At 41.0% G+C, this 16,312-nt stretch overlaps 1 protein-coding gene across 6 annotated transcripts in view; it reads right to left on the bottom strand.

Annotated features, from left to right (window-relative positions):
• The window catches only part of ZCCHC4 (zinc finger CCHC-type containing 4), a 47,841-nt gene extending 38,702 nt beyond the window's left edge, over nt 1-9,139 (bottom strand). For 5 of the 6 annotated variants that reach the window (XM_055588179.1, XM_055588178.1, XM_055588176.1 and 2 more), the window contains exons 1-3: nt 8,966-9,139; nt 7,902-8,020; nt 7,102-7,184 (exon numbers count right to left, since the gene is read on the bottom strand). In XM_055588179.1, the coding sequence (XP_055444154.1) occupies nt 7,102-7,184; nt 7,902-8,020; nt 8,966-9,092 (329 nt within the window). In that variant the 5' untranslated portion in view covers nt 9,093-9,139. The remainder of the gene's footprint in view (nt 1-7,101; nt 7,185-7,901; nt 8,021-8,965) is intronic. The other variant, XM_055588175.1, reaches the window with a different exon arrangement.
• Nucleotides 9,140-16,312: the final 7,173 nt, after the last annotated feature.

Below are 16,312 nucleotides of genomic sequence, written 5' to 3'. Positions count from 1 at the left end.
TTTTGATATCAGAGAAGCAAATACTCATCATTGAATGAATGACAAAAACAATCAAAGGCTTTACAGGAAAAAGGAGAAAGGAAGCTCCCCAAAGAGATGATGCTATGTCAGCCTCTGCTACTTAAAAACAGTCAAAAGAACTGCCTATCACACACCCATTGAAGCCAACTGAAGGCAGGAGAAAGAGCAAATCACCAGGAAGAGACGAAAGTTCAAAGCCAGGGGCTAGTGTAGCAATTCACTAACTACATGGGACTATCTTAAGGCACTAAGTATAATTATTTTTAAGAAAAGAAAAAGAACAATGTTAAATGAACCTCCACTTACATATTTTGTGTCTGGTCAAAACAATCCTTCAGAAAGTTTTTATTGCTAGTTTAGTAACCTTCTCTTGACAAGATCAACTGAGATCTTAGGCATATTTCTATTCAAAATTACATCATCATTCAATGATATGGCTTTATGTAACATTCAGACATAAGAGTTTTTTTAAGCTTGGTAGGAAGAAGATGAGACTCTCCAGAGCGAAGGATTACTCAGCGCTCCCTCCTCATTTGTACTTACTACACACACCCGGGGGCAAGAAGAAATTCATTCTGCTGCACGGCTCAGCATGACTCACAAACTGCAGGCTACCATTCTGAATGTCACTTTTATTGATCTCCATTTGATGTTCCATTTGCCTTTCCAGGAGTAGACAAATTATGTTTATGGCATTTCCCTAATAGCAGACCTTGAAAATCAGAGTTTAAATGAGCTCTGAAAAAAATATAACCAAATGAATTATCAACTAAACAAAACTATCTGGATGTACATAAATTAATGCTGATTTTAGCATTAAAATATATCTTCTCTAAGACTTCAGGGATCATGATAAAGATGCCAACATACTACATAATAGAATACATAACAGGCAGCTAAAAACTGTAAGGAAAGTCAAGTCTCAGGCATAAAATGTAAATCAGTCAGCTGAACACATATGAAATATAAAGCATGGTTCAAAGAGTAAAATTAGGAAAATGATTATCAAATCCTATATTGTAGAACTTAGAAGTCTGTGCAGCACTGCCAGTTCCATAATAAAAATCAAGTAACAAAGGTCAATTTATCTCAATAACTACAATTGTTCTTTTCTAACAATTTCAAAAGTAAATCAATGAAAAGCTAATGCTATGTCACAGTAACAGATAAAAGTGTGCTTTATAGAATAGATATAATGTTTAAATGCATTTTAACACTTTCAAATATAGTTACTTAATAAGATAACACAATTGAGTTGTATAAAATTAAATTAGAAAACAATTATAATCTCAAGTAATAGTATGTCATCCTTAGGTCCATTACCACAAGAATAATTTGCTAGTCTCAAACTGAAGACACACTAAAAGAATAAGCAATTCATAGCATAGAACAGGTAATTTAATAAGCTTTGGTTTTAGAAAGGCAACATTTTTAATTTTGAAGAATGACTGATTTCAAACTTTTCACTCTGTAGCAAGCAAATAAGAAAGCATAAGAGCATCAGCTATAAAGTGATGCAGTAAAATCAATGACACTACACTTCAAAAAGTGTAAACTTTTACCAATCCTCCAAAACCTACTTAAATATCATATCCTTAAACTGAATCAGTTAGTGAAGGCACAAGTAATCTGTAAAGCTTCTGACCTTCCACTGTACCCAGTTTTTTCTAAGAATACTGGCAACACAGTACATTCTTCTTTGAACTGTATTATTTTTAAATATATCTCAACTCCATTATTACTAGCATTTTAAGTTCTTTTTGAGTCCTCAACAAAGAATGAATAAATGACTGGATGGATGGAAGGATAGATAAATGGACAGAGGCCTGGGAAACAAAATCTGAGGTTTTGGATCACAGATGATTTAAAACAAGCTCTCAATAATCAGCACTAGAACAGATGAAATTACAGCCCCCAGGAAATAACCTTTTGAAAAAATTTTAATATTTTCATATTCTAGCCAGTGTTTTTATTTCTAATTATCATGAAATACGCATTTCAAAAATTCTTCAGTATCAAAAACCATACTCTGGCAGTACAAAGATTTGCACAATGGTTTAGCTCCAGGCTAAAATCTTATTATGTAAGGAAAGAAGATCATCTAAATTTTCTTATGGAGTTTAACTGAATCACCAATATTTTTATGCAATAACATGAAATACATACTTATTAGCTAAGAGTGACATGGTTGAGTACAAAACTAAGTACACATTATGACCACAATCCCTTTGCACAGGAAAAAGGCCAGGAGGAAGTACTAGAAAATGACCAAAGTGATGGCTTCAAAAGGAGAAACCACGATGATGCTTTCCTACTTTCTACTTTCTGCATTTATTCTATCTCGTTACAATAACCTCATAATAATATATCTCTATATAACTTTTATATCCTTAAATCTTCTTAAATTAAATTACTACACATCATATATTAATTACTATCTGGTTTGAGCACTGAAGAATGGATGCTTTTGAACTGTGGTGTTGGAAAAGACTCTTGAGAGTCCCTTCGACTGCGAGGAGATCCAACCAGTCCATCCTAAAGGAGATCAGTCCTGGGTGTTCATTGGAAGGACTGATGCTAAAGCTGAAACTCCAATACTTTGGCCACCTCATGTGAAGAGTTGACTCACTGGAAAAGATCCTGATGCTGGGAGGGATTGGGGGCAGGAGGAGAAGGGGACGACAGAGGATGAGATGGCTGGATGGCATCACTGACTTGACGGACATGGGTTTGGGTAAACTCCAGGAGTTGGTGATGGACAGGGAGGCCTGGCATGCTGCGATTCATGGGGTTGCAAAGAGTCGGACACGACTGAGTGACTGAACTGAACTGAACTGAACTATATGCTTAAAAATACCACTTCAGAATCAGAGAGGCATAAGTTTGAGTCACTACTCAGTCATTCTAGTAGTATGAAGTTGATGAGGTTAACTTAACTTCTCCAAGCCTCAATTTTCATCTAAGTAAACCACCTTGGCAGGATTAAATAGTATCTCATGGAGCAGGAAACAGCAGCCCACTTCAGTATTCTCGCCTGGAGAATCCCATGGACAGAGGAGCCTGGTGGGCTACAGTCCTTGGGGTTGCAAAGAGTTGGACACAATTGAGTGACTTTCACTTCACTTCACATGGAAAACACCTCGCATAATGCTTGGCTCAGTGATACCCAATTTTCATTAATTCTCCTTTCAATGTTTTTCGTTGTTGATTTAATTCCCATAAATTAAGTAGACAGCAAGTTAATTCCCGTAAATTAAGTAGATATCACTAAGTACTGTAGTTAAGGGGCAATCAAGTTATCTTAAAAAAAGTCACCTCCATCAAAGGACTTTAAAATCTATTAAAAGCTCAGGAAGACATTTTTAACAGATCCCAGTATCCTTTCCACTTAACCTAGACAAGACTTCAGAATCCTTCTCAACAGAGCAGCCCAGGTAACCAGAAAGAGCTGTCACAAGAGTGAAAACCTGTCTGTCATCAGCAACCCAGACTAGAGGCTTCGTAAGAAGCATCCCCCAGTACATAGAGCACAATGCCTGCCACAAAGGAAAGGATGAATTTTCTTCACAAGTTTACCAACAAATTACACCTGTGACTCAATTCCAATAAAACATTTTAAAAATGCAGATTTTTAAAGACAGATGTTATAGCTTTAAAAAATTTTTTTAGTTCTTTTATTAATACTACTTCAATAAAGAAGATTACAGTAAATCTTCATGAAACTGGATTTGGCAATGATTCTTAGCTATGATAACAAAAGCACATGCAACAACAACAAAAAAAATTGAAAGATGAGACCCTTTGATACACTCTTGTGGTAAAGAATCCCCCTGCCAATGCAAGAGACACAAGGGATTCAGGTTCAATCCCTGGGTTGCGAAGATCCCCTGGAGTGGCAACACAGTCCAATATTCTTGCCCGAGAATGCCATGGACAGAGGAGCCTGGCAAGCTACAGTCCATGGGTCACAAAGAGTCAGACTCGACTGAGTGCATGCATGCACACACACACACCTAGAACATATAAAGAACTCCTGCAGCTCAACTACAAAAACAGCAATGACCTTCTTAAAGTAGACAAAGGACATGAATAGACATTTCTCCAAGAAGATATATAAATGGCCAAAATGCATTTGAAAAGATGGTCAACACCATTAATACAGAAGGAAAGAAAAATCAAAAGCATAATGACATACCACTACACAACGGCTAGGATGGCTCTTCTAGCAAAAAATAATAATAGTACACGTTAGCAAAGACATGCAGAAACTGGAACCCTGCTACACTGCTGCTGCTGCTGCTGCTGCTAAGTCACTTCAATCGTGTCCAACTCTGTGTGACCCCATAGACGGCAGCCCACCCAGCTCCTCTGTCTCTGGGATTCTCCAGGCAAGAAAACTGGAGTGGGTTGCCATTTCCTTCTCCAAGGCATGAAAGTGAAAAGTGAAAGTGAAGTAGCTCAGCTGTATCCGACTCATAGTGACCCCATGGACTGCAGCCTACCAGGCTCCCCTGTCCATGGGATTTTCCAGGCAGGAGTACTGGAGTGGGGTGCCATTGCCTACACTGCTGGGGGGATGTAAAACGGTGCAGCTACTGTAGAAAACAGGTTGGTAATTTCTCAAAAAACTAAACAGTATTATCATATGATTCAGTAATTCTACTCCTAGAGATATATATAAAGAAATGAAAACAGGGACTCAAACTATTTATACACCAACATGTGTTGACTATTACATACAACGGCCAAAAGGTGGAAACATCTGGGTGTCCACTGATGGATAGACAAGATGTGGTACACATATACAAAGGAATATCATTCAGCCACAAAAAGGATGAAGTTTTGATACATGCTACAACATGGATGAGCCTTGAAAACACTACTCTAAGTGAAATAAGCCAGACACAACAGGACAAATACGGATGATTCCACTTATCTGAAGTACCTAGAATGGTCAAATTCATAGAGACAAAAAGTAGATCAGAGGTTATCACAGACTGGAGGAAGGTGCAATGGAGAGTTATTACTTAACAGTGACAGAATTTCTGTTTGGGGTGATGAACATAGTGGTGTGATGGTTGCACAACACTGTTAATATCATTATCGCCACTTCATTCTGTCGTTTTTGAGATTGCATCCAAGTACTGCATTTTGGACTCTTGTTGACCATGATGGCTACTCCATTTCTTCTAAAGGATTCCTGCCCACAGTAGTAGATATAATGGTCATCTGAGTTAAATTCACCCATTCCAGCCCATCTTAGTTCATTGATTCCTAGAATGTCTATGTTCACTCTTGTCATCTCCTGTTTGACCACTTCCAATTTGCCTTGATTCATGGACCTAATATTCCAGGTTCCTATGCAATGTTGCTCTTTACAGTATCAAACCCTGCTTCCATCACCAGTACCATTCACAACTGGGTGTTGTTTTTGCTTTGGCTTCATCCCTTCTTTCTTTCTGGAGTTATTTCTCCACTGATCTCCAGTAGCATATTGGGCACCTACCAACCTGGGGAGTTCATCTTTCAGTGTCCTATCTTTTTGCCTTTCCACACTGTTCATGGGGTTCTTGAGGCAAGAATACTGAAGTGGTTTGCATTTCCCTTCTCCAGTGGACCACATTCAGACCTCTCCACCATGACCCGGCCCCACACAGCATGGCTCAGTTTCATTGAGTTAGACAAGGCTGTGGTCCATGTGATCAGAAAGGCAATGCCAAAGAATGCTCAAACTACCACACAATTGCACTCATCTCACATGCTAGGAAAGTAATGCTCAAAATTCTCCAAGCCAGGCTTCAGCAATACGTGAACCGTGAAATTTCAGATGTTCAAGCTGGTTTTAGAAAAGGCAGAGGAACCAGAGATCAAATTGTCAACATCCACTGGATCATCGAAAAAGCAAGAGAGTTCCAGAAATACATCTATTTCTGCTTTATTGACTACATCAAAGCCTTTAACTGTGTGGATCACAATAAACTGTGGAAAATTCTGAAAGAGATGGGACTACGAGACCACCTGACCTGTCTCTTGAGAAACCTGTATGCAGGTCAGGAAGCAACAGTTAGAACTGGACATGGAACAATAGACTGGTTCCAAATAGGAAAAGTAGTACATCAAGTCTGTATAGTCACCCTGCTTATTTAATTTATATGCAGAGTACATCATGAGAAACGCTGGGCTAGAGGAAGCACAGGCTGGAATCAAGACTGCTAGAAGAAATATCAGTAACCTCAGATATGCAGACGACACCACCCTTATGGCAGAAAGTGAAGAGGAACTAAAGAGCCTCTTGATGAAAGTGAAAGTGAGAGTGAAAAAGCTGGCTTAAAGCTCAACATTCAGAAAACTAAGATCAGGGCATCTGGTCCCGTCACTTCATGGGAAATAGATGGGGAAACAGTGGCTGACTTTATTTTTCTGGGCTCCAAAATCACTGCAGATGGTGACTGCAGCCATGAAATTAAAAGAGGCTGACTCCTTGGAAGAAAAGTTATGACCAACCTAGACAGCATATTAAAAAGCAGAGACATTACTTTGCCAACAAAGGTCTGTCTAGTCAAGGCTATGGTTTTTCCAGTGGTCATGTATGGATGTGAGAGTTGGACTATAAAGAAAGCTGAGTGCCAAAGAATTGATGCTTTTGAACTGTGGTGATGGAGAAGACCCTAAAAGAGATCAGTTCTGGTTGTTCATTGGAAGGACCCATGTTGAAGCTTAAAGTCCAATACTTTGGCCACCTCATGCGTAGGGTTGACTCATTTGAAAAGACCCTGATGCTGGGAAAGATTGAGGGCCGGAGGAGAAGGGGACGACAGAGGATGAGATGGTTGGATGGCATCACCAACTCAATAGACATGGGTTTGGGTGGACTCTGGGAGTTGGTGATGGACAGGGAGGGCTGGGGTGCTGCGGTTCATGGGGTCGCAAAGTCTGACATGACTGAGCGACTGAACTGGCAAATGTTAAATATACATTTTACCACAACAAAAATACACTAATTACTTAAAGTAAACTTAAAGGCACAGAGAAAAAAATCAACAATGGGATAAAAAATTAAAAGTGACACCCCATCAGTACCTTTCCACACACTGAGATCTGGATAAAGGAGGCTGACAGCTTCGGTTATGGGCTTCCCGGGCAGCAAGTCTGGCTCCTGACAACTGAAAGAAAGTACAAAACCCACTCAGTAAATCATCAAACTGGCTAATATCCTAGAAAAAGTGGTATCATATTCAAACACCAAGAAGCCAGAAACTCAGGCAGCTCAAAGCGGTAAACAAGCATTCATTTCAGGGGAAAACAAAAGACATTAACCTGGGGAAACTCTAGAGCAATTTCAAACAGTAAACAACAGTAAACAACTGAGAGATTAATTCACACATGGTGATCTTAACAAGTCTACAAAAGAGTGGCACACAGACTGTTTGCCAATAAACCTAACAAAGCTGAAAGTTTTCTAGTCAAAACTTTCAGAAACTTGAATTGGCACCGAGCCAAGAGGATACCAAGCTCATAAATATATCTCTGAGTGCCTTCCTCAGCCAGCCAGTAGCTGAAAAAAGGATCTTTGATGCAAACACTTCCCAAAAAGGGTTTTTCTAAAACATTTCCTGGAATGATCATGACTTGCATTCTTCACGAAGAAATCTGTATTTGCAAACTCAATATTAATACTCAGAAAGTTTTAAAGGAAATTCATTCTTTGAGACGGTAGTTTAAGACATCAATAGTCAGAGTAAGTTCAAAGTAAATATAAATTCCAATCTGTGGACCAAAAAACATGGTATCTTCATCTCTTAAGAGGTTTATCTCATACATTCTCAACAAAATGTCACACACATCAAAAATAAATAAATATATCCAAAAAGCTGATATACCTTTTCATCTTCCCATTGAAAAAAATTACAATCTTTTCTATCTCTACAAGCTGAGCAGGCATAAAACCTCCGTGTTTCTTCTTTCCCTTGGTTCACCTTTACAAACAGAAGAGTAGGTCCTAGTTCCATAAGAAAAAACATGTCAAACAGTCGATATCAATCAAATTTCTAGTTTTCACCGACCTTAAATAAAATGTTTTAGTTTTATGCATGAAAGTGAAAGTGAAGTCGTGTTCGACTCTTTGCGATCCCATGGACTGTAGCCTATCAGGCTCCTTCGTCCATGGGATTTTCCAGGCAAGAGTGCTGGAGTGGATTGCCATTTCCTTCTCCAAGGGATCTTCCAGACCCAGGAAACGAACCCGGGTCTCCCGCATTGCAGGCAGACGCTTTACCGTCTGAGCTTAAATGCAATACTTCGATAATTTTTTTTTTTTTTACCGAAAGTCACAACATTCAGGCACCGACTATTTAGGAAATATATTTTGAAAACCAGTCTCTCCAGAAAGAAAATGCTAGTGTCAGTACAGTTGCAGTCCACATGGTGAACCGTCTAGGTTCTGACACAACAGAGTTCGAACAACTGAGCAACTTTGTTACCTCCGCTCAGTTATTTTTTCAGTGAAACTCTGAGGTTTTAGATTTGGACACACTCTCTCTCCGCGAGTTAGAGAAAACCTGGGTCTGGTTTCTAAGCAAGAATTCATGATTTCGCGCCTCCCTAACTTTTTTTTAACTAAAAGCAAATCAACAAATGAAATATCCAAGTACTTGGCACTGGGAATTACTCAATAACATACATCCTTTGTGCCTAGCCTGTGCCTCGTCCCTTTAAAAAAGATGTCACCGCGATGGAGCCAAAATCACAACAGGAAGGCTTCTTTGAAGGTTTCTTAAGTAAGTGGAAAAGCTCAACTTCCCGAGGAAGGAGCGTCTTCTAGAACCATACTCAGTGGGAGAGAGAGACAGATAAAAATTCGGGAGCCCTAAATGCCCCAGGCGCCCTCAGGCTAACCACGCCCCTTGGCGCTCAACAGCCAGGCAGAGCCCAGACGCGGACCCACCGTGAGGGCACAGCGGGGCTGGGGTGGCGGGATCAGAAGAAAGCACCACCTCGACTCCGGAGTATCCCTGGCGACCCGAGCTCCCCTCTGCCTCCAAGGTTCCAAGCTGGTCCCTGGAGGTCGCCATCTTCCCACCGCCGTCCCGAAAGCCTCAGTCCGGACCAAAGAGGCTGAGAAAGAGCGCCGCTTGGACCTGCAGCCACTTTAGAGCGCCCCCACGCGCCTAGGAGGAACTTCGGCCACTGGAGCGGAGGTCATGCCCCTAAACCCTGTCCCTTGCTAGCTGGAGGCTAAGAGGTCCCTCTCCTGGGAGTGAGTGGGAGACGGGATGGGTTGACAGGCAACTTGTTGGACCTGTGCAGTAAGCTCACCTATTTTCTGCCTCAGCCTTAGTACCTTAGGATCCGTGAGTACCCTCCTTGCGTAAGAATATAGCCAGGAGATGAAATGACTCTTGGGCTTCCCTTGAGGCTCAGCTTGTAAAGAATCGCCTGAAATGGGGGAGACTTGGGTTCTATCCCTGGATTGCAAAAAACCCCTGGAGAAGGGAAAGGCTACCCACTCCAGTATTCTGGCCTAGAGAATTCCACAGACTGTATAGTCCATGGGGTCACAAAGAGTCAGACACGACTGAATGACTTTCCCTCTTACACTCTGTGAAGGTTATGACCACAGATGACTCTTAGCAGTGCAGCAAAGATTTGGTCTGGTTAAAAATCCAAAAGGCAACATAACTACCACCACCAGCCAGCACTGATAAAAATAGCTGAAGGCTCAACTTAGTAAAGATGCCAGTTATACCCATATTTACAGCATATCTTTGTCAGATGTTTGTAGATTTGGACAATATTATTCTGAAATTCATAAGGATAGGTGAGAAAACTACAATAGCCTAAACAGTTTTGAAAAATTAAATAAAGTAGGAGAAATTAGTTTACCCACTTTCAAGACTTATTATGTAACTGCAGTAAACACATGAATGGTTGTGATGAAATAGTTAATATCTATAGTATGTAATATATACTATATATATACAGAGCTCCACCCATCAACAGAAAATTGAATTAAAGATTTACTGAGCATGGCCCACCCATCAGAACAAAACCCAGTTTCCCCCTCAGTCAGTCTATCCCATCAGGAAGCTTCCATAAGCCTCTTATCCTTCTCTATCAAAGGGCAGACAGACTGAAAACCACAATCACAGAAAACTAATCAAATTGATCACATTCACCACAGCCTTGTATAACTCAATGAAACTATGATTCTTGCCATGTAGGGCCAACCAAGATGGATGGATCATGGTAGAGAGTTCTGAAAAAATGTGGTCCACTGGAGAAGGGAAAGGCAAACCACTTCAGTATTCTTGCCTTGAGAACCCCATGAACAGTATGAAAAGGCAGAAAGATAGGACACTGAAAGATGAATGCCCCAGGTCAGTAGGTGCCCAATATGCTACTGGAGAAGAGTGGAGAAATAACTCCAGAAAGAATGAAGAGACAGAGGCAAAGCAAAAACAACACCCAGTTGTGGAGGTGACTGGTAATGGAAGTAAGGCCCAATGCTGTAAAGAGAATATTGCATAGGAACCTGGAATGTTAGGTCCATGAATCAAGGAAAACTGGAAGTGGTCAAACAGGAGATGGCAAGAATGAACATTGATATTTTAGAAATCAGTGAACTGAAGTGGGCTGGAATGGGTGAATTTCACTCAGATGACCATTATGTCTACTACTGTGGGCAAGAATCCCTTAGAAGAAATGGAGTTACCATCATAGTCAACAAAAGAGTCTGTAATTCAGTAGTTGGATGCAATCTCAAAAATGACAGAATGATCTCTATTCATTTCCAAGGCAAACCAATCAATATCACAGTAATCCAAGTCTATGCCCCAACCAGTAATGCTGAAGAAGCTGAAGTTGAACAGTTCTATGAAGACCTACAAAACCTTCTAGAACTAACACCCAAAAAAGATGTTCTTTTCATTATAAGGGACTGGAATGCAAAAGTAGGAAGTCAAGAATCACCTAGAGTAACAGGCAAATTTGGCCTTGGAGTACAGAATAAAGCAGGGCAAAGACTAGTAGAGTTTTGCCAAGAAAACGCACTTGTCATAGCAAATACCCTCTTCCAACAACACAAGAGAAGACTCTAAACATGGACATCACCAGATGGTCAATGCTGAAATCAGATTGATTATATTCTTTGCAGCCAAAGATGGAGAAGCTCTATCCAGTCAGCAAAAACAAGACAGGGAGCTGACTGTGACTCAGATCATGAACTCCGTATTGCCAAATTCAGACTTAAGTTGAAGAGAGTAGGGAAAACCACTAGGCCATTCAGGTATGACCTAAATCAAATCCCTTATGATTATACAGGGGAGTGAGAAATAGATTTAAGGGACTAGATCTGATAGACAGAGTGCCTGATGAACTATGGATGGAGATTCATGACATTGTACAGGAGACAGGGACCAAGACCATCCCTCCAAAAAAAAGAAATGCAAAAAAGCAAAATGGCTGTCTGAGGAGGCTTTACAAATATCTGTGAAAAGACGAGAAGCAAAAAGCAAAGGAGAGAAGGAAAGATATACCCATTTGAATGCAGAGTTCCAAAGAATAGCAAGGAAAGATAAGAAAGCCTTCCTCAGTGATCAGTGCAAAGAAATAGAAAACAATAAAATGCGAAAGACTAGAGATCTCTTCAAGAAAATTCAAGATACCAAGGGAACATTTCATTCAAAGATGGGCTCAATAAAGGACAGGAATGGTATGGACCTAACAGAAGAAGAAGATATTAAGAAGAGGTGGCAAGAATACACAGAAGAACTATACAAAAAAGATCTTCATGACCCAGATAATCACGATGGTGTGATCACTCACCTAGAGCCAAACATCCTGGAATGTGAAGTCAAGTGGGCCTTAGAAAGCATCACTATGAACAAAGCTAATGGAGGTGATGGAATTCCAATGGAGCTATTTTAAATCCTAAAAGATGATGCTGTGAGTGCTGCACTCAATATGCCAGCAAATGTGGAAAACTCAGCAGTGGTCACAGGATTGGAAAAGGTCAGTTTTCATTCCAATCCCAAAGAAAGGCAATGCCAAAGAATGCTCAAACTACTGCACAGTTGCAGTCATCTCACATGCTAGTAAAGAAATGCTCAAAATTCTCCAAGCCAGGCATCAACAATACATGAACGGTGAACTTCCGGATGTTCCAGCTGGTTTTAGAGAAGGCAGAGGAACCAGAGATAAAATTGCCAACATCCATTGGATCATCAGAAAAGCAAGAGAGGTCCAGAAATACATCTATTTCTGCTTTCTCCTTTATTGACTATGCCAAAGCCTTTGACTGTGTGGATCACAACAAACTGTGGAAAGTTCTTCAAGAGATGGGAATACCAGACCACCTGATCTGCCTCTTGAGAAATCTGTATGCAGGTCAGGAAGCAACAGATAGAACTGGACATGGAACAACAGACTGGTTCCAAATAGGAAAAGGAGTACATCAAGGCTATATATTGTCACCCTGCTTATTTATCTTATATGCAGAGTACATCATGAGAAACGCTGGGCTGGAAGAAGCACAAGCTGGAATCAAGATTGCCGGGAGAAATATCAATAACCTCAGATATGCAGATGACACCACCCTTATGGTAGAAAGCGAAGAACTAAAGAGCCTCTTGATGAAAGTGAAAGAGGAGAGTGAAAAAGTTGGCTTAAAGCTCAATATTCAGAAAACAAAGATCATGGCATCCAGTCCCTTCACTTCATGGCAAGTAGATGGGGAAACAGTGGAAACAGTGACAGACTTTATTTGGGGGGGCTCCAAAATCACTGCAGATAGTGACTGCAGCCATGAAGTTAAAAGATGCTTACTCCTTGGAAGAAAAGTTATGACCAACGTAGACAGCATATTAAAAAGCAGAGACATTACTTTGCCAAAAAATGTCCATCTAGTCAAAGCTATGTTTTTTCCAGCAGTCATGTATGTATGTGAGAGTTGGACTATAAAGAAAGCTACGTGCCAAAGAATTGATGCTTTTGAACTGTGGTGTTGGAGAAGACTCTTGAGTCCTTGGACTGCAAGGAGATCCAACCAGTCCATCCTAAAGGAAATCTGTCCTGAATATTCATTGGAAGGACTGATGTTGAAGCTGATACTCCAATCCTTTGGCCACCTGATGGGAAGAACTGACTCATTGGAAAAGACCCTGATGCTGGGAAAGACTGAAGGCGGGAGGAGAAGGGGACAACAGAGGATGAGATTGTTGGATGGCATCACCGACTCAATGGACATGAGTTTGAGTAAACTCCAGGAGTTTGTGATGGAAAGTGAGGCCCGGTGTGCTGCAGTCCATGGAGTCACAGAGAGTCGGACACAACTGAGCGACTGAACTAAACTGATAGTATGTAAAAAAAAAAATGATGCTACTCATACATATTTAGACTCACTCATTTAATACTAACATATATTAATTTAGAAATACTGCTCTTTTCCTGCACTTTTTATGCAATAGTTTCACTCAGATCTTCACCTGCACCTGTAGCATCTGGTCTTTGACATAACAATGCCCCTTTTCAAGTTCTCTAGCATGGATTTCTGGAGTGCATTATCTGCACTTCTACATCTCCAGTTAGGAAACTTTCAGGACCTGCTGTTGATGGTACTTTTGAGTATATCTCAAGTCCTAATTATTCATTCACATTAGCAGTAACATCTCTATTTTTTTAAGTTTTGGCTTATAGGAACATATCTGTAATGTTTTAAAGGCTTGTTTGCAAAATTTGCAATTGAATTCATATCACTAGAAATAATTACCAATTTTTTGGGGGGAGGTTAATAACTATGTTCTCAAATGCCGGCCTCTGCCTCTTTAAATGTCTTCCAGGTTTGCTTCTACTCTCCTTTGGAGACTACACCTTTGTCTGCACCAGGTCTTAGCTGTAGCACATGGGATCTTAGTTCCCCAGCCAGGGGTTGAACCTGCTCCCTGAGGAGAAGGGGCTGACAGAGGACGAGGTGGTTGAGTGACATACAGACTCAATGAACATAAGTTTGAGCAAGCTCCAGGAGGTGGTTGAAAGACAGGGAAGCCTCGCATGCTGCAGCCCATGGGGTCACAAAGAGTCGGACATGACTGAGCAACTGAACAACAAAATGTTAAATAGCATATGTTGGTTCTTTGCTAGAGAGGCCATGCATATGAGCATTAATTTAATGTTTCATTGTATTGTTTCATAATATTTTTAGTTTGTACACAAAAATCCTTGAGCAGAGAAAAGCTCGAGTCTTAGCAGGACTCTGAGACAGACCCTTGTCACATTTCCATCTCAGAGCATGATCTTTAATGCTGCTAAGAGACACTCGATTTTGGTACTCCACCCTGAACAGAGGACAAACTGGTGATCTTCCTATGGAGATGAGGAAGTCTTACTCCTTGACTTTCTGGATAAAAGCCCTCAGTCCCCAAATTTCCTGCAGAGAACATGGATGAAGCCATGATAAAAAGCCCTCAGTCCCTAAATTTCCTGCATAGAACATGGGTGAAGCATTTGGTAGTGGTTCTCTGACTGTCTTCTCTACCTTCTCTAACAGATTTCCAGTTTTCCTTTGGGAAAACAACCATCCTCAGTTTTGGCCCATTGTAGTTTTGGGTTTTTTTTTTTTTTTTGGTTGTGCTAAGTCTTCGAAGCAGTGTTCAGGTTCTTTGTTGCAGCATGCAGGTTTCTCTAGTTGAAGCGTCTGGGCTTAGTTGCCCCGTAGCATGTGGGAGCTTAGTTCCCCAACCAGGGACCAAACCTGCATCCCCTGCATTGGAAGGCAGATTCTTAACCACTTTTACCAGGGAAGTCCTTAGTCCATTGTAGTTTGAGAGTACAAAGAACCATATAGACTGGCTTGGGTTTGGGCAGATGACTTGGAATGCCTGCAAAAGAAGCTGTTACAGGTCCATTTGGTCATCTCAGAGATTTCTTATAGCGGAGGGGTTCAGCTCTCTAATCTTACCTAAGCTAAGTCATTGTCTAGGTGATCTGCATCCACCTTGACAAGAATGACTCAGCTCTTCTCCACGTGTGCCTCAGCCTCCTGCTGTAACCAAGTGGCCAGCTCGGGCACATTTTTCTCGTGAGAATGACAGAAACACAGTAGAGCTAGGAGAAACAGACAAGCTTCTCAAGGCCTAGGCTTCCAGCTGCACTGTCACTTTACCTCATTCTTTCGGCTCAAGCAGGTCATGTGGTCAAACATTAATAAGTTACAAGGCAAAGGGAATAGGTCACAAAGGGCTGAAGAACTGGAGGCAGCGACACAGTCTACCACAAAAGCACGCTTCGCTGGGGCAACCAAGTGTCTGGTGGTACTGTTTGCAACCACTCCCAGGTGGCGCTAGTGGCTGGCGCTCCACAACAAGAGAAGCCGCCACAGTGAAAAACCTAAGCTCCATAACTACAGAATAGCCCCCACTCAACTGCAACTGGAGAAAGCATGAGCAGCAATGAAGACCTAGCACAAGCAAAAATAAAGAAAGAAATAAAATTATTTTATAAAAAAATAAAGCAAGCATGTACACCTGACAGCTACATTATCATGTAACAGTGTGGTCATGCCAAGTACGTACATGTGAAATATAGACTCTATTGTAAGTAACTGTCCTTTTAAAATATTTTGTACACTTTATTTTATTAAAAATTAGGTGTTTAGTTAGATTGCCTCATCTATAAATTTCATTTTGAGGGAGTCAAGGGGGTCGGAAAAGTATTTTTTATGAAAAGAGGACAAAGGGGAAAGGTTGGGACCATAGAGGTAATCCAACGCATACAGCTCAGCCTGGTGAGGGTGGGTCACTGAACCACACAGAGCCCCCTTCGAATCCTGCTCCACCGTTCACAAATTAATTACGCCACCCACTTCAGGCAAGGTGCTCAGCATCTTGAGTCTTCTTCAGGTTTACTATATGTAATAATACATGTGGCTTCTGAATCGTGGCAAGAATGAAATGAAAGCACATGTGCAACATTCGGATCCTGGCTGGAAACAGATAGCACAATCATGTGGGGTAACTGAAGGACGTCTTGTAAGGGGACTGTTTACCAGGTTGCGGGCAGAGTTAAGGTGAACTACCCAGGGAAAGTGTGTTCCCTTAGGTCTATTAATAGCTGGAAGTTATTTCCACCCCAGGTCTACAGGGCCAAGGAAGTTACTGGAAACCCAAAGAGAATAATTATGTGGAAGGAACAGCCCTGCAGAGTGATGGCCTTCAGCAGAGGGCCTCAGCCAGCCATGACAGGCCCACAGGGAAGAAGCTGGGGGAATAAATATCCAACCTCACTTTCTTCCTTTGGC

The sequence above is a fragment of the Bubalus kerabau genome, chromosome 7, assembly GCF_029407905.1.
Source record: "Bubalus kerabau isolate K-KA32 ecotype Philippines breed swamp buffalo chromosome 7, PCC_UOA_SB_1v2, whole genome shotgun sequence".
In the NCBI taxonomy this organism is placed as follows: Eukaryota; Metazoa; Chordata; class Mammalia; order Artiodactyla; family Bovidae; genus Bubalus; species Bubalus kerabau.
Note: the sequence above shows the minus strand (reverse complement) of the source record. Positions and strands in the feature narration are given on the sequence as shown.